General features: G+C 40.7%; 1 protein-coding gene across 7 annotated transcripts in view; it reads right to left on the bottom strand.

The window, feature by feature from the left end:
- Positions 1-18,662, bottom strand: part of LOC137431094 (tight junction protein 2) — a 184,304-nt gene that overhangs the window by 130,388 nt on the left and 35,254 nt on the right. For 6 of the 7 annotated variants that reach the window (XM_078781395.1, XM_068121996.2, XM_068121997.2 and 3 more), the window contains 2 exons: positions 10,190-10,580; positions 753-856 (listed from right to left, as the gene is read on the bottom strand). In XM_078781395.1, coding sequence (XP_078637521.1) covers positions 753-856; positions 10,190-10,580 — 495 coding nt within the window. The remainder of the gene's footprint in view (positions 1-752; positions 857-10,189; positions 10,581-18,662) is intronic. The other variant, XM_078781396.1, reaches the window with a different exon arrangement.

Here is an 18,662-nt window from a genome sequence, read left to right on the forward strand (position 1 = left end):
TGGACATGGTCTTGTGGACATCGTATGCAGGGCTATGGCATTTGGCATCGCCTCAATCTGGCGGCTTCTCTATGGTCCATCAGACCTAGCCTGGAGGTCCACTGCTCTCCTCCTCCTCCGTCAAGCCGGCATGCTAGAATATTCATCTGGTCTATTTCTAATGAACATGAAATGTATTGATTTGTCCTTGCTTCCACCATTTTACAATATAATTTTAAATGCTTGGCGTATTTTCATGGTCGACCGTGATTATGTTTCCTACGCCAAAGAGATGTTTTTCAGTGAGCCTCTTTTCTACAACTCTCTTTTCAAAAGAATAAGAACGGAACGCTCCTCTGTTGATTATTTTGATCAGAACGGTGTCCATCACGTTGCTGATCTAATGATTGACAACAAGAGATGGTTAAGTGCTGCAGTACTTGCGAATAAAGTTGGCATGCAGTCTAACTGCTGTACGAAGCATTAACTGCTGTACGAATTCAATTTGTCGCATTTTTAATTTTGATAAATAATTTGCATTTCACGTTGAGGTGGAAAAATGTAAGGAAACCTAATTGAGAAGTGAATAAATTGTGATGTTTAATGCGATGGATACAGTGAATATGTGACGATTACAGATGCTTCACAAGCATGGTGGGCCATGTAGACTCTTCATGTCAAAGTATATTTTGTACATTTCCGATTCTCAAAGCAAAATATCATATTATGTTGTACATGCTCTGAAATGTGTATTGTAGGATCGTGGGTCACACCTTCAGGACGATATCCCCCTCGTGGAGGTTGCCATTTTGAGCTGCCAGCCCGTGAGATGAGACATCCTTAATGTAAAGCTGGCTGCCTAAGCGCAGGCCAAAGCCTTTGGGGGACAGGGAGGGATATATCAAGTGGACATCCAATAATTATGATCAAAAATCGTTAATGATGAATCCTGCATGATCATTAGCATGGCAATTCTGAGACTGATTCCCCATACATAAAACATGCAATGGCAAGCTGGTTCTTCAAGTTCAGCTTTACATTCTTATACCTTTAAGGTGTCTATTCTGGGTTTGATTCCCTACCAAACTATAATCTATTCTGGATTTCATTCCTGACCCAACTATACTTTATTCTACGTTTCATTCCCTACCACCAAACTACATTCACGTGAAAAAGTAAGTACACCCCATGTAAATTTTTGACTTTTTCAACATACAGCTATTTGATCTTCATTTCAACAATATTGATAGATAAAGGTGATGTAATATAACAAATATCATGAAACATTTACATTTTGTAGTCCATTGTATAATTTAAATAAACATAAATGCAAATTTCGCATGTGGAAAAAGTAAGTACACCCTTGGCTCTAATAGGTGGTATTGCCCCCTTTGGCAGAAACAACCTCAAGTAGGCGTTTCTTATAACTGTCTACCAGTCCCTGGTGTTGGGCTAGCGGCTAGGGTGCCGGCTTAGGATCCCAGGATCCTGGGTTCGAATCCCGGTCAATCGCTGAATTTAACGCCAGGGGGGTTGACTCAGCCTGTCATCCTTCCGAGGTCGGCTAATTGAGTACCAGTTCACTGGTAATTCCCTGTTTGTCACTAAAGGCGGCAAAAAGGGCTGGCATCAGGAAGGGCATCTGGCCGTAAAACATTGCTTCAAAAAGGGGACCAAAAAACAACAACAACCACGGTTCCCGAAAAAGGCCAACCCCCGCTTGCGGGGAAAAATGGCCTCTAAAGGTGGTTACTTTTTTTTTTTAGTCACTGACATCGACTGGGAGAAATTTTTGCTCACTCCTCCATGTAGAATTATTTCAGCTGTGCGATCTTTGAGGGGTTTCTTGCATGCACAGCTCGTTTCAAATCCCCCCACAACATCTCAATGGGATTTAGATCAGGGCTTTGACTTGGCCATTCCAGAACCCTCCATTTCTTTCTTTTCAGCCATTCCTTGGTGGATTTACTGGTATGTTTAGGGTCATTGTCATGTTGCAAGGTCCACCTTCGGTTGAGCTTCAACTCTCCGACAGATGGCCTCACATTATCCTCAAGCACCCTCTGGTACAATGAAGAATTCATCGTGGATTCTATGATGGTGAGCTGCCCAGGCCCTGATGCAGCAAAGCTGCCCCAAACCATAATATTTCCACCAACATGCTTTACAGTTGGTATCAGGTTCTTGTGGTCAAATGCTGTCTTTGGTTTTCACCAAACATGTCTTCTGGTACAGTGGCCAAATAGCTCTACCTTTGACTCATCTGTCCAGAGCACATTGTTCCAGAAGTGCTGGTCTTTGCCTTGGTGTTCATTGGCAAACTTTAGTCTTGCCCTGATGTTTTTTCTGGACAGCAAAGGTTTCCTCCTGGCACACCTCCCATGTAGATCAAATTTGTGCAGCCTCTTTCTAATGGTAGACTCCTGCACTTTGCCATCAACAGTGGCAAGAGCTACCTGTAGGTCCCATGATGACTTTCTGGGGTTCTTAGAGACATCTTTAAGCATGTTGCCGTCTGCTCTCTAGCTGAACTTGCTGGGGCGGCCTGGCCTGAACAAGTTGGCAGTTGTTTGGAATCTTCTCCACTTGTAGATGATCTTACGGACAGTCGAATGATTGATTTCAAATTGTTTGGAGATCTTTTTAAATCCCTTCCCAGACTCGTAGGCATCTATAACCTTCTTTCTGAAGGCCTCAGAGAGCTCTTTTGATCTCGGCATGGTGACGCCCCACACTTCAACAACAAAGAGCAAAGCAAACTAAATGGCTGAGGTTTAAATAAGACAGGTTCCTCCAAGATCCTCTCTAACAATGTTCTATTCATTTGCACCAGAGCTGGTGCACCTGATTCTAATGTTAGGTATTTGAAGTAGTGATAAATGTAGGGGTGTACTTACTTTTTCCACATGCGAAATTTGCATTTATGTTTATTTAAATTATACAATGGACTACAAAATGTAAATGTTTCATGATATTTGTTATACTAGGGCATGCCCGTACTATATATATATCTAAAATTATATCCCCCCCCCTCTATTTACATGAAATGTTTTGGTCCATTCGCAACGCCAAAGCGAACGGCGAACGCTTTACATGAAATGGTTTGGTTCATGAAATGTGTTGGTCCATTCGCAACGCCAAAGCGAACGGCGAACGGCTTGCGAGTACAGTGACAATCCCCCCCCCCCCCTCTATTTAGATGAAATGGTTTTTATTAGTTTTAAAACATAGTTTAACGCCAACATAGCGGAAACATAGTTTGCAAACGTGAAATAAATGAATACGCTCTCAAATGTGCCATCCGAGGCAGAGTGTGTCCGCCACGTTCGGCACACGCGATAGCTCGCTGCTCTCTGATTGGTTGAATCGTTTTTTGGACATAGCTCGGTAAGTAATTGTCCGATTAATATGAAACCTTGAAAAGGCACATCCTCGGGTCCCCAGCAATATACCTGGCAAGTTTAAAGTATATCGGACCCGTGGTTGTCGAGAAACAGCGGTCACAGACAAACAAACGTACAAACGTACAAACAAACAAACACACAGAGATTACTGGAATTATAGATAGACTAGGGCATGCCCGTACTATATCTATATCTAAAATTATATCCCCCCCTCTATTTACATGAAATGGTTTGGTCCATGAAATGTTTTGGTCCATTCGCAACGCCAAAGCGAACGGCGAACGCTTTACATGAAATGGTTTGGTGCATGAAATGTGTTGGTCCATTCGCAACGCCAAAGCGAACGGCGAACGGCTTGCGAGTACAGTGACAATCCCCCCCCCCCTCTATTTAGATGAAATGGTTTTTATTAGTTTTAAAACATAGTTTAACGCCAACATAGCGGCAACATAGTTTGCAAACGTGAAATAAATGAATACGCTCTCAAATGTGCCATCCGAGGCAGAGTGTGTCCGCCACGTTCGGCACACGCGATAGCTCGCTGCTCTCTGATTGGTTGAATCGTTTTTTGGACATAGCTCGGTAAGTAATTGTCCGATTAATATGAAACCTTGAAAAGGCACATCCTCGGGTCCCCAGCAATATACCTGGCAAGTTTAAAGTATATCGGACCCGTGGTTGTCGAGAAACAGCGGTCACAGACAAACAAACGTACAAACGTACAAACAAACACACAGAGATTACTGGAATTATAGATAGATTATATCACCTTTATCTATCAATATTGTTGAAATGAAGATCAAATAGCTGTATGTTGAAATATGTTGAAAAAGACAAAAATTTACATGGGGTGTACTTACTTTTTCACGTGACTGTATAAATTGTCTCGGCGATTTGCAGGCAGAGTTTTGCACCCTCAGATGTACATCAAGCTTGGTGTTGTGTGACCCTCTCCTAGTATTAGTTGTTGGATTGTCGAGATCCAACAGTCTTCATCAAATAGTATGCGAGTTATGACTGGCAGGCTGAACAAATTACAATTCACGCCTTAAGCTACATGGGCACAGTCACACTCCGCTAGCAATGATGGAAACTCATGGCAACATGCTGCAGATGAGGAAAAGAAGAATAATTTTTCACAGTTTTGTCCAGGCTTGATAAACTGTACAAAATTGATGTAATTCACCAAAGAAGGTGTGCAACATGAAACCCATTAAATTTGTAAACATGGACGATGAATGGATAAAAAGAGTGTTTAATTACACTGATCATGAAGTTTGGCTGAGTAAATCTGTTAACAGTGACCATGGCCTAGTTGCAGAAACAACATTCTGAATTTTTAAAAATACATAATTGCTGAGGTTTTGGGACGTCCACCATTACTGCAAGTCTTTGATGGTTTTTATTATTACCTCCGCCATCTAAAGGTGGATGGAGGTTATGTTTTCACCTCTGTCTGTCTGTTACTTGTGAAAATCGAAGATTTTTCAAGTATATTGGTTGGTCTTGTGTGTTATTCTGTCTGTCTGTTTGTCTGTCTGTATGTCAACAGCCTACAGGCCACATTTTTACTTTGATCTTCACGAAACTTCACCACCTGGTAGAGTTGGTCATACACAAGAAGCCTATTGTTTTTAGGTCAAAAGGTCAACAACTTTATCAAATTTCTAAACCCCTCCATTTCATCCGGTTTATTTGAAATCTGAAGAGCATTTGCAGATCGCGTCACTGAATTCAATCACCAACTATTTTTGAGGTCAACATTAATTGATAAATCAAAACAATGTAAAATATAGTTTTTGCCAAAGCACGTCCTCTTCTGCCAAAATTTCAGCTTCCTGTCTCAAAGGATGGCTAATATATTGCCCGGGCAAACAAACACACAAACGAGAAGACGTCGTGCAACTTGCAAAATCCACCCCCCCCCCGCCCCCTTCAAAAAAAGGTTGCCATTAATCCATCAAACTGTCCATTTCATTAAGATTAAAATTGACGATCTTGATCAAAGCTCGGGTTAATAAGACTAGGGCATGCCCGTACTATATATATATCTAAAATTATATCCCCCCCCTCTATTTACATGAAATGGTTTGGTCCAAAGCGAACGGCTTGCGAGTACGGTGACAATCCCCCCCCTCTATTTACATGAAATGGTTTGGTCCAAAGCGAACGGCTTGCGAGTACGGTGACAATCCCCCCCCTCTATTTACATGAAATGGTTTGGTCCAAAGCGAACGGCTTGCGGAGTTTGGTAAAGAAATCGCCATAGCTCGGTAACTACTTCTCCGATTAATATGAAACCTTGAAAAGGCACATCCTCGGGTCCCCAGCAATATACCTGGCAAGTTTAAAGTATATCGGACCGGTAGTTGTCGAGAAACAGCGGTCACAGACAAACATACATACATACATACAAACATACAAACATACAAACATACACACAGAGATTACTGGAATTATAGATAGATGAAAAGTGACGATTTTTCAGATGATGATTTCAGAGGTTTGACATTGAGTTGACCTTTGACCTTTTGACCTCAAAAATAGTTGGTTCTTAATTTAATGACTCTATGTGCAAATGCTGTTCAATTTTAAATTCAATTGGATGTAAATCGATGGCTTTTTAGATGAAAATTTATAATTCTGGAAGTTTGAGCTTAAGTTGACCTGTGACCTTTTGACCTAAAAATAATTGTTTTTCCAATTTAGTGACTCAATATACAAATGCTGTTCAATTTTCAAGTTAATCGGATGAAAAATTGTGATTTTAGAAATTTGACCTCCAGATGACCTTTGATCTCAAAATCAATAGGCTTCTCAATTGTGACGACCTCTACAACTTGGTGAAGTTTCATGACGATCGGTTTAAAATTGTGACCTGTAGGCGAGTGACAGACAGACAGACAAACAAATGAACTAGAACAATGCGACTGTCACCAATATGCCTCCGCCATAGTCCCACAACGGGTAGATGCCCTCGTTCACTGTCCTAAAAATAAACAAGTTTGATTGAAATCCCTTCAGCTATTTCAAGTATCACATTTTCATCAGCCATGACAGGTTTCACATCGATCGGTGCAGCAGTTTCAGAGAAAGTATTTTAAAAAATAAACATTTTTGGCTGGTATACCACTTCACCTATGATGTCATCATTATCATGCTTTTGATCCCAATTGGGAGTACTTGACAATGTGCCAAGTTTCAAATTTTTCCAGTCAGCAGTTTCCGAGAAATATATTTTTAATTATCTGCTTTTAATCCCACATGGCTGTCATACCACATGACCTATGACGTCACAATTATCATAAAAAACATTCTGCATGGGTGTCACTCCTACCCTGAAAATTTCATCTCAATCGGACATATGGTTGGAGGGATGGATGGACGACACGAAAACATAATGCCTCTATTTGTGAGGATGCCTCTATAGAGGCATAATGCCTCTATCACATTGATCTATGTGACTTTGTCGACAGAGGCATAAAAATCACTCATAGAGCGATACTTGGCAACAGAGAACAAAGTAGAATGGCACTCAGTGGAGCATCCTTTTGACCTCACAAATAATTAGTAGTTGAATTATATGACCTGATATGCAAATCGTCTTCAAATTTTAAGTTAATCGGATGAAAATTGACAATTTTAGAAATTTGGCCTATGTTGACGTTTTGGCAAAGGTTGACCTCAAAAATAGTAGGTGGGTGGTTTCAGTTAGCTGATATGCAAATCCTATTCAGATTTCAAGTCAATCGGATGAAAATTGAGGATTTTAGAGATTTGAAAGAAGTGGTTGACCTTTGGCCTATGTTGACCTTTTGGCCTATGTTGATCTCTAAAATAATTGGTGGTTGAATTCAGTTCACTGATATGAAAATCCTATTCAAATTTCAAGTCAATCGGATGAAAATTTAGGATTTTAGAATTTTGAAGAAAAGTGGTTGACCTTTGGCCTATGTTGATCTTATGACCTATGTTAACCTCAAAAATAGTTGTTGGTTGAATTCAGTTAACTGATATGAATATCCTATTTAAATTTCAATTCAATCGGATGAAAATTGAGGATTTTAGAAATTTGAGAAAAGTGGTTGACCTTTGGCCTATGTTGATCTTGTGACCTATGTTGACCTCAAAAATAGTTGTTGGTTGAACTCAGTTAACTGATATGAAAGTCCTATTTAAATTTCAATTCAGATTAAAATTGAGGATTTTAGAAATGTGAGAAGTGGTTGAACTTTGACCTATGTTGACCTTTTGACCTCAAATATATAGGATTTTGTTGGACAACAAACTCTAACATTTGGTGAAGTTTCGTGAAGATCGGTTTAAAATTGTGACCTGTAGGCAAGTATAAGTGAGCGGACAAACAAACAAACACACAAACCAGAGTGATCAACATACAGTACTTGTCAAAAAAAAAATTTTTTGCCAAGTAACAAACAAACAAACAAACAAACAGACAAACAGACAGACAGAATAACAAACGCAACCGACCAATTTACTTGAAAATTCTTCGATTTTGCAAGCAACAGAAAACAAGAAAACCAACGGAGTGAAAACTGAGTACTCCCTTTCGGCACGCATCATCGCCGGGCCCCCTTTGGTGCCCGGCGATGATGTCATGCAGTGCCCGGAGATGGAACAGGAAAGAAGCGGTGCACTATAACACACCAAGCCCAAGATGGTAGTCACTATCCCAAAAGATAGTGACTGTTTGACAACCATCATCTCAAGTAATATCATTCCATTTTTCAAGTTTTGCTTTATTAAACACCTTCGTGTCAATTCCATACAAAGATGTTTGCACCATGCTCACACCAGCTTACATTCTCATTGGCAACACCACAAATTCACACTGAATTAATCTCCAGTTATAAAAAGAAATCAATGGCTGAGAAAAATTAATTTGCAATGATAAAATATCCATGTTTTGGGTGCAGAAGCTACCAGCGTCCAGCTTCCACTCCCAATTTATCTGATCCTTCCCATAGGTGATGCAACTAGCAGGAATTTTTTTTATGGCTGTTGTATAGCAAAAGCGATCCAATAAGTCAATGATGCTTTTATTATCTTTGTCTTCCATGATAAGTTAATATTCAACAAATGTTGACAACGATCACCCTCGCATTGAATATTGCAAATTCGAGCTATACTACTCGTCCCCCCGAAGGTGAGTAGTAATGTTCAGTATGTGTTCAGAAAACATTGAAAATTCCATCATCTTGTTTGATTTCTGTGCAAATTATTGTCATCAACATGAAACTTGAAATGATTCTGAACATTACTCCAACGGAAAAGTCATTAGCAATGTGATACTAAGCAACACTCTAAAGTGAAATATTTCAGCACACGTGCACTTTCTTATTGCTTTCTAAAGGGTAGCAAACTTATTGATGCAACACCCGCTCTGCAGAGTACCACTGTGACAGATCTGGGAATCAAACCCTGATTAGACATTTCAAACGCAGTACACTGCTTCTGAGGTATCCTGTCAGGCCAATAAATAAATATATACGACTAGACTTGAGGCTAACTCTCTCTGTGATCTAACTCTCTCTCTGTGATCTAATGTGAGCTGTGATGTAATCCAGATCCGGATCTAAGTTTATGGGGGCTCAAAATAATCTTTGCTCCCTGAAAAATTTACTGCCAACACATAAAAAAAATAATTCACACTGTCAGCACATTCAAAAAACAAAAAGTCACTCTATGAACACATTAAAAAAACAAAAATTCACTGTCAACACATTCAAAAAAACAAATATTTACTATGTCAACACATTCAAAAAACAAAAATTCACTCTGTCAACACATTCAAAAAAACAAATATTCACTATGTCAACAAATTCAAAAAATAAAAATTCACTGTCAACAAATTTAAAAAAAATAAAATTCACTCTGTCAACACACTCCAAAAACGAAAATTATCTATGTCAACACATTCAAAAAAAAAAAATTCACTCTGTCAAAAAATTCAAAAAACAAAAATTCAGTCAACAAATTAAAAAAACAAAAATTCACTATGTCAACACATTCAAAAAACAAAAATGCACTCTGTCAAAATATTCAAAAAACAAAAATTCCCTATGTCAACACATTCAAAAAACAAAAATTCACTCTGTCAAAAAATTCAAAAAACAAAAATTCACTATGTCAACACATTCAAAAAACAAAACTTCACTCTGTCAAAAAATGCAAAAAACAAAAATTCACTGTCAAAAAATGCAAAAAACAAAAATGCACTCTGTCAAAAAATTCAAAAAACAAAAATTCCCTATGTCAACACATTCAAAAAACAAAAATTCACTCTGTCAAAAAATTCAAAAAACAAAAATTTCCTATGCCAACACATTCAAAAAACAAAAATTCACTGTCAAAAAATGCAAAAAACAAAAATTCACTCTGTCAAAAAATTCAAAAAACAAAAATTCAGTCAACAAATTAAAAAAACAAAAATTCACTATGTCAACACATTCAAAAAACAAAAATTCACTCTGTCAAAAAATTCAAAAAACAAAAATTCACTCTGTCAAAAAATTCAAAAAACAAAAATTCTCTGTCACCAAATTTAAAAAACAAAAATTCACTATGTCAACACATTCAAAAAACAAGAATTCACTTCATCAACACATTCCAAAAAAAAATTCACTATGTCAACACATTCAAAAAACAAAAATTCACTCTGTCAACATTCAAAAAACAAAAATTCACTCCAACACATTCAAAAAACAAAAATTAATTCTGTCGACATGTTCAAAAAACAAAAATTCACTGTCAATACATATTCAAAAAAATCACTGTCAACACACCTTCTGAGAGGCTTTTCTTGGTCAGTATGACCTTCACAACATCATCTTGCTTTTCATCTTCAAGACTAGGATCCATTAGTGCAGCATTCTGGTCATCGTCTGCCAGACTCTCCACTTCAGCACCATCGCTCATCTCCACAGCAATATCCCGATCTTCTCCATTGTCTGCAGGAAGCTCTGTGCTCGGAGCCAAGGCTGTGACCTTTGTGCACTCCCTGTCCATCACCACCTCAGTTGCTTCGAGTGCAGGACTGATCATGTGTTCAAGAGGCCCAGTCCCCTGTCCCATACTGGTTGGTATGCTATTAACCTCTGGGCTATTCTCTGAAAGGTCATTCATCTCAGATTTTCCAGCTGTGGACATCTTCACCAGGTGTCTCCTCCTCACTGTCTAAAAAAAATCATGGTACAGTCAAATACATTTTATTTGTTGTCTTTTGCAAGCAATTACAAGCTGAAAATGCTCTTTTACACGTTTAAAAAAATTAATACATTAAATAACTAGAGCGGCACTGTAGAGCGCATACCTCTGCCATGCTGAACAGTTTACAAATTACATTCTCCATCCCACTGTTAGATAGGCCAGATCTGGATCCGGACATTAACCAAAATCCAATCGGCTTGTTCTTTTCACCTACCCAACTCATCCCCCAAGTTTCGCCTGAATCCGTTCACAACGTTTTGAAAAATCATGCAATATATAGTTTTTTTCCCTATCACTAAATTGTGAAGAATCCCTTCAAAAATTCTGGCATCCAGATACAGATCTTCACCAAAGTCTAATCAATTAGTCCTTGTCACACACATAACCTGTTCACCAAGTTTCGCCTGAACCTGTCCATAACTTTTTGAGATATCGTGCTCAGAGACAGAGACAGACAAACGGGGGTAAAAACATAACCTTATCCACCTTTGGTGGCAGAGGTAACAAATTCAATATTGAATCGGAAGAAAAAAGTTGTACTTTTGTGACATTTTTAACTGTCTTAATTAAGTCGTTTAAAAAAAAAAATCATCTGCTGTATATTGTTAGGCTGTGACATTTGAATATTGCGGATCATGACATATTGCGGATCATTGACATATCCTATAATTAGGGAAAGTAAACGACTATTATTGTTATTCTTCTTTTTTTTTTTAATCAGCCCAAATTATTTCTACCTTCTTGTGGGGTTAGCCAGAGACATTTGTGGCCCAAGTATTTGACAAACCGATTCGTCAGACCTGAGGATTTAAACTTGTAATCTATATATATATATAAAGTTTTTGTTTGTTTGTTTGTTTGTCTGCACGCGCTAATCTCCTGAACGGTGAAAGATAGGAGGAAACCTCTAAAACAAAAAATGTCGGGACGGGCCCCGGGAAGGTTAGAGGGCTAGGTGGTGAGGCTGGTCGAGCCCGCATCGGCCGGGCTGGGCCCATTTCGCAATTAAAAGCTGAGCTGAATTATCGTAGTCAATCTTCTACGGCCGTGAGTAAAAGCTGAATTATAGTAGTAAATTCATTCAAAAAGAACCCTGGCAACGCAGGGTGCATTCGGCTGGTCTATAATAATAAAACGCAGTGTCCCTCCGTCCGTCCGACTTTCTCCTCCATAACTCCAAAACCATGAATTCTAGCGGCCACAAACTTTGCATGCATACACCTGGACCTCCAACAGATTGCAAGGATGAAAACTGGGTGTTTGGGTGTGTTATAACATCCTTTTTGAAGATTATTAACGAGGTGCTCATAATAAAAAAAACCCGATGTGGTGGTGTACCAATATGGCGGCCCGCCATCTTTGTCAGCCCACCACCTCGCTGGGTTCTTAAGTCGCCATTTTGTTTTGGCTTACTCAAACGTGCCTTGCCTTGGAAACACGATCGATTATATCATTACATAATTGAATAATCATCAAAATCAGGATTCGGTTATGAGGATTGGATGCTGTAGACTAAATAATGTCCAAATATGGAGTGCAATCTGACAAAATGTATCATTTCTAGCGATATTTATAACTAAGTGTATATATGCATTTATTTAAGCGAGGCTGTTATTCTCATGCTGGGGTTAGTTTTTTTTAATATTTAACTTAATAATTTAAAACTTAATTCATACTTCCATGAGATAGGGTGTCACTCTACTGTACCTGCGGTCTGTTTTTAAAATTCCTCGGCCATTTCAACCAGAAGCAATCAGATTGCTATCGCTTGCCAAGCCAGCCGTTCCTTATCACCCATTTCGTTGGAGTGCTTGCTGCAGTGCTTAAGCTGCTTCGCGAGGACTCTTAATTAATTAGTCTCAAGGCCGGGGAAGTTTAGGTGTGTTATAAATATATAACTTATAACACCCTTTTTGAATATGAGTATCATCACTTGGTGAACACTCTTCAGGCTGCTTTTGCAAGCCATGGCGTTAGAGTAGACAGAGCTCCCTTTTTGTTTTTACGTACGGTACCCATATTTTTATTGACTAACATTTTTGTGTGATATACTAACCCTCCCCTCCCTCCCCCGCCCTTCCATCTTCCTCTTTCCATCTCTCTTCCCCCTCTCTCTCCCTCCAGCCTCACCTCCCCTCCTCTCCCACCCTCCTCTCCTCCTCTCTTCATATTCCTGTCAGGAAGCGACTCATTGTTGCCGGGTACTTTTGCTAGTGAATAATAATTATTACCATTTTAGTAACGTTGTTTTAATATATGTTTTGAAAAATGTTTGCATTTTATAACCAACATTTCCAGGCAAAACCCCCACCAATTTTTTTTTTTAAGATTAAGTTAAAAATAAAAGAAATATTGACCTGGGAATTACAATTTAATAACTGTACTAAAGCATAACAATTAATGAGGTTGGTTTTCACACCGAGAATCCATTCTGCATGAGCATGTGGAATTTTGAACTTGCGTCTCGAGTGCTTTGACGTCATTCAAATTTCACTTCTTGACTTTTATATCCTGAATTTCTCTTGAGATAACTTTGGGATTTTAATGGGTCATATGCCATACAAATACAATGCACCATGTGTCCATTATTGTCCATCTTTTTCGTTAATGGCCGCAATTATTCCCAATTTGTTGTGGGATCGGTCGGGGGAGCATTTATGGGCCCAAATATTTCTGGAACTGGATGGCCAGGTCTGATGTTGAACTGGCAAGAAATTTGTAATTTGTTCCGGGTGCCGGTGATAATTACCCGACACTTCAAGAAAGGCATCGAGGGATACTTAACGTCCACCAACAACCGGTCCTGGCAGACCCTCCGTCTTAATGTCCTTCCAAAGGACAGCACACACATTGATGGATGCACACACAGGATGCAAAACATCAATATGACGGTTTCATGAGTTTATAGCTGGATCGAGATTCCAACCCAGGCTAGACGGCTCAGAGAAGAATATGCCTAAATCTAAGTTATCCTGCTAGGCCCTGACCATTACTATATGTCTGTAAGGTACTCTAATCAGAGCTCCGCTTCCGGTCCCTCGAGCGACGGGGCCTTCGATCTCTCCACGGCATCAAAGTTTTGAGTGTTTTCCCGTTCGTTTCTGTGTCAAATTTCCGCTGCGTATTTTGTTGTGTATGTGTTATTGTGTGTTTTTATTTGGTTTTGGTTTTGTAGTTGTTGCAAATTTGTGTGTAATTAGTCGTTTCTTTGTTCGCGCCTCGTGCGCCTCGTGCGGCCTGGTGTCTCGTGCGGCCTCCTCGTCTCGACTTGTGCCCCGCTCCCGATATCTCGTTTGTTCTTTCACCTCTGCTCCTGCTTTTTCAAATCCACGTTCTCACTTAGAGACTTTTCCCAGATTGTTTTACATGGTTTTGTTTAAATATTATTTAAATATGTTTAAACCGCAGCCGTGATGCTGACGCCGCCCCCCCCCCCACCCCCCAGAATTTCCATGTTTTAAACGTTTCCCAGTGTGTACCCTGGATTAGAACAGGTACACCGTATCCCTGCGTGTCGTAAGAGGCGACTAAGAGGGTTGGCGTCAGGAAGGGCATCCGGCCAAAAAAACATTGCCTCAAAAAGAGAACCATGACAATTACAACTACATGTGGGCAGGGTACAGCCCGAAGTGGAGATCGGTTTCTGAGGTTTGCGACATGGAATGTAGGGACAATGACAGGGAGATCAGGAGAAGTGGTGGAAGTATTGGTCAGAAGAAGAGTGGACATATGTTGTGTGCAAGAGACGAGATGGAAGGGAAGTGGTGTGAGAATGGTGAAGGGTAGGCAGGGACAGAAATACAAGTTTGTGTGGCAAGGGTGCCCGGAGGGCGTGAATGTGTTGGTGTCCTGTTTTCTGAGGAGTTTGTAGACAGTGTGGTGAGTGTGACTAGAGTGAGTGATAGGTTGATGATGGTGAAAATGATGATTGGAAAGCTCTTGGTGAACGTCATCTCGGGATATGCTCCGCAGGTTGGTCGGAGCGATGAAGAGAAGGACAAGTTCTGGTGTGCGATAGAGAAGCTGATGGAAAACGTGAAAGATGAGGACGTTGTTATGGTAGGAGGAGACCTAAATGGACATGTGGGAAGGAGTATGGATGGTTTTGACGGAGTTCATGGGGGTTACGGATATGGTGTGAGAAATGGAGAAGGTGAAAGGATTTTGGGGTTTGCTGATGGAGCTGATTTGTTGATTTGTAATACTCAGTTCCAGAAAGAGGATAATAAGCTTGTTACATACATGTCAGGTGGGTCGACGACAACCGTTGACTACCTGATGGTGCGTAGGCGAGATAGGGGGCACCTCCGGGACACAAAGGTGATCCCGGGGGAGGAGGCTGTTTCACAGCACCACTTGGTTGTCTGCGACGTAAGGGTGAAAGGTGCGAGGAGAGCTCGGCGGGTGAAGTACCAACCGAGAATGAAGGTGTGGAGGTTGAAAGAGGTGACAGTAAGGGAGGCATTAAAAGAGAGGCTGAGTAGGGTCGAGGATGATGTGGTTGAGCTTGAAAGTGGTTGGATGTCAATGAAAGCTAGTCTGTTGGGAGCCGTTGGTGAGGTATGTGGATGGACAAAAGGACCACCGAGGCACTCGGAAACATGGTGGTGGGATGATGAAGTTGGAAAGAGGATTGACGAGAAGAGGAAGAGGTTCAAGGAGTGGCAGAAGGCGAAGGGTACGGGAGCAGAAACAGCAGAGCATGAAAGTTATAAGGCAGCCAGGAAGGCTGAAAAGAAAGAGGTTGCAAAGGCGCAGGAGGCATGTAGGAAAATGTTCGGAGAACGCTTGGATTCGGAAGAGGGTCAGAAAGCAGTATTCAGGATTGCAAAGCAGACAGCGAAAGAGAGGTGTGATGTGATGGGGGTGAGTTGCTTGAAGGATGAAGTGGGACAAATCGTTGTCGACCCAGATGGAATTAAAGGAAGATGGAAAAGATATATGGAAATGCTGTTGAATACAGAGAATGAATGGGATGGCAACATAGAGAGTAACCCAGTTTTAGGACCGGCAGAGAAGATAACTGAGAAGGAAGTTGAGGAAGCGATAAAAGCAATGAAGGGTAGAAAAGCGGGAGGGCCGACGGGAGTTGTGGGAGATATGTTGAAGGCAGCAGGAAGTTGGGGTGTGAAGAGAATGACAGAGATCTGTAATCTGGTGGTGAAAGAAGGCCGCATTCCAGTGGATTGGGAACTGAGTACCCTCGTCCCTCTATACAAGGGGAAAGGTGACCCTCTGGAGTGTGGCTCGTACCGAGCGATAAAGTTATTGGAGCATGGAATGAAGGTATTGGAAAGGGTGTTGGAGAGGAGGATAAGGAAGAAAGTGAAGATCGACGAAATGCAGTTTGGATTCATGCCAGGAAGAGGAACGACAGACGTGCTTTTCATTGTGAGGCAGTTGCAGGAGAAGTACATGGAGAAGAGGAAGAAGTTGTTTCTTGGGTTTGTTGATCTGGAGAAAGCATTCGATCGGGTTCCACGCAAAGTATTGACATGGGCATTGAGGAAGTTAGGAGTGGAGGAATGGTTGATCAGAGTAGTGATGGCAATGTACAAAAGAGCGCGCACAGCTGTAAGGACGAAGGACGGGAACAGTGGTGAGTTTGAGGTGAAGGTGGGAGTGCATCAGGGGTCGGTACCAAGTCCACTACTATTTGTAGCTGTGATGGAGGTGCTGGCTCAGAACGTAAAGGAGGGTTTACCGTGGGAGTTGTTGTATGCAGATGATCTGGTGTTGATTGCGGAAAGTATGGATGGACTGAAGGAAAAGATGAACACGTGGAAGGAATGTATGGAGACAAAAGGTCTGAAGGTGAATATCGGAAAGACGAAGGTGATGGCAAGTGGTAAAGCATGTGGTGAGGTGGAAAGAACTGGGAAGTGGCCCTGTGCTGTGTGTAGGAAGGGTGTCGGAGTAAACTCCATTCAGTGTACAATGTGCGCTGAGTGGGTTCATCAAAAATGTAGTGGTCTGAGAGGGTCATTAACCAGTGTGGCAGTTACATTCAAATGTAAGGTGTGCACAGAGGGAGCTGCAGATGGAGGAAATGTTGAGTTGGATCTTGGAGATGGCGTGAAGCTGGAAGGTGTGAAAACATTTTGCTACCTCGGAGACATGCTGAATGGAGAAGGTGGATCAGACTCGGCAACGGTTGCTCGAGTGAGATGTGCATGGAAGAAGTTTCGGGAATTGAGTGGCGTGCTGATGATGAGGGGAGTGTCGTTGAAGCTGAAGGGAAAGGTGTATGCTGCATGTGTGAGAAGTGTTATGATTTATGGGAGCGAGACATGGGTAATGAACGTAGAGCAGCAACGAAGGTTGGAAAGGGTGGAAATGCGAATGGTTCGACGGATGTGCGGAGTATCGTTGAGAGAGAGGAAGACAAATGATGAATTGCGAAAGATGATGGGAATAGAGCCTGTGATTGATGCTGTGAAGAGGAACAGGTTGAGATGGTTTGGTCATGTGTTGAGGAAGGATGAAAGTGACTGGTTGAGAAAAGTGATGGACATGAATGTAGAAGGAAGTAGAAGACGGGGAAGACCGAGAAAAGACTTGGCTAAAGATGGTGGAAGAAGAAATGCGGGCAAGGGGGTTAACAAGGAGAGATGCAGAAAATAGGGCAAAATGGAGAAGATTGTCATGGGGACCGCAAGGCTAACCCCCGCTCTAGCAGGGAAAATGGCCTTTAAAATGCATGTTGTTGTTGTTGTTGTTGTTGTAAGGTACTCTAATATTTATCGTTTCATTTGAAGCTGTGTTCTGAAACTTCTGAAAGCACAATAAGTATCTACTAATTGCCAAATTCCAAAAAATGCACAAGTAAAGCAAAAGTAAATGAAAAGACGAACAGATTGGAAGTCTACAAATTGGCAGTGTGATGTAATTGATGAAATACTTCATGTGCATTTTATGTGAATAAAATAAAGTGAAAGTTAGAGGAAATGACCTATCAAGAGGGGCATTTATATATTGTACAAGTATGCACCCTACATCTGGCAAATAAAATACATTTACTTCTTCATGCATGTGTATGAATCAAATTGGTGCTCCTTTATATGAACTTTTCTAGAGCATTACTTGGTTCCTCCTCAGAACACAAGGGTAGTCCAGCATACACACAGTATTTTTTAAATGGCCCTTATTTTGTATTGTTTGGCATTTCTCCAAACTATGGAATGTCCCTTCTCTTCTATACTTTGCCACATGGCACATACCCTTAAATAGAGGTGCCTTTTCTATGCCCCTGGCATTTTACCCAAGAATAGAGTTAAACAACGAGCCCCAGGATCCGTTGTGCTGTTTGGATGTTAAACTCAAGAAAGAAGTTAAAGTAGTATTTCCCTAGTGGTGTTAATTTCTTTTTAATTCAACATACACAGAGTAACGTAATGTTGATACAATAAACTGCACCACATACTGAGCATGAAAAACCATTGTATCTCACTCTCAGAAGATCAAAAACAGTATCAGCCCATCATCACATCACTTGTTAAAATTTGGGGAAATCTTTTTGAAAGAAATTATTTTTCAAATGCAGGCTCAGTGTATTTTGATTGTATCCTAATTTCACTTTATTTCCAACCTTTTAACAATAAAGTTCACACCTACACTGCACTCAAGCAGTGTCAAGAACCATGTCCTGAATTATCACCTCTGGCCAAAGTGCGATTCTCACACATCAACAAGAATGAGAAATTGAAGAGATTGACTGACTAATAACTGTATGTGGGAAAATTGTTTCCTCATAGATCATTAGTCACACGTTTTGTGTTCGTGGGATGAGAAACCCACTAATCACTTGTCTCCTCCTGGAAGGTCAAAGGGTCCAACTTTCTCTGGGTGGTGCCATATGTGGGGCATTTCTGATTGTGTCGTCCTGTTTATCAAATAAGATTTAACCATCACTCTAGTTTGCCAACAAAGCTAGCCATAGACTGGGAGTCATCTGTCGTTGTCATTCATTCCTAGAAAAATCTGAACTACTCACAGCATACAAGACCTTTGTCCATAGCTCGATGGAGTACTGCTCTCCCTTCTGGGCAG

Source organism: Myxine glutinosa, chromosome 7 (genome assembly GCF_964187855.1).
Source record: "Myxine glutinosa chromosome 7, kmMyxGlut1.1, whole genome shotgun sequence".
In the NCBI taxonomy this organism is placed as follows: domain Eukaryota; kingdom Metazoa; phylum Chordata; class Myxini; order Myxiniformes; family Myxinidae; genus Myxine; species Myxine glutinosa.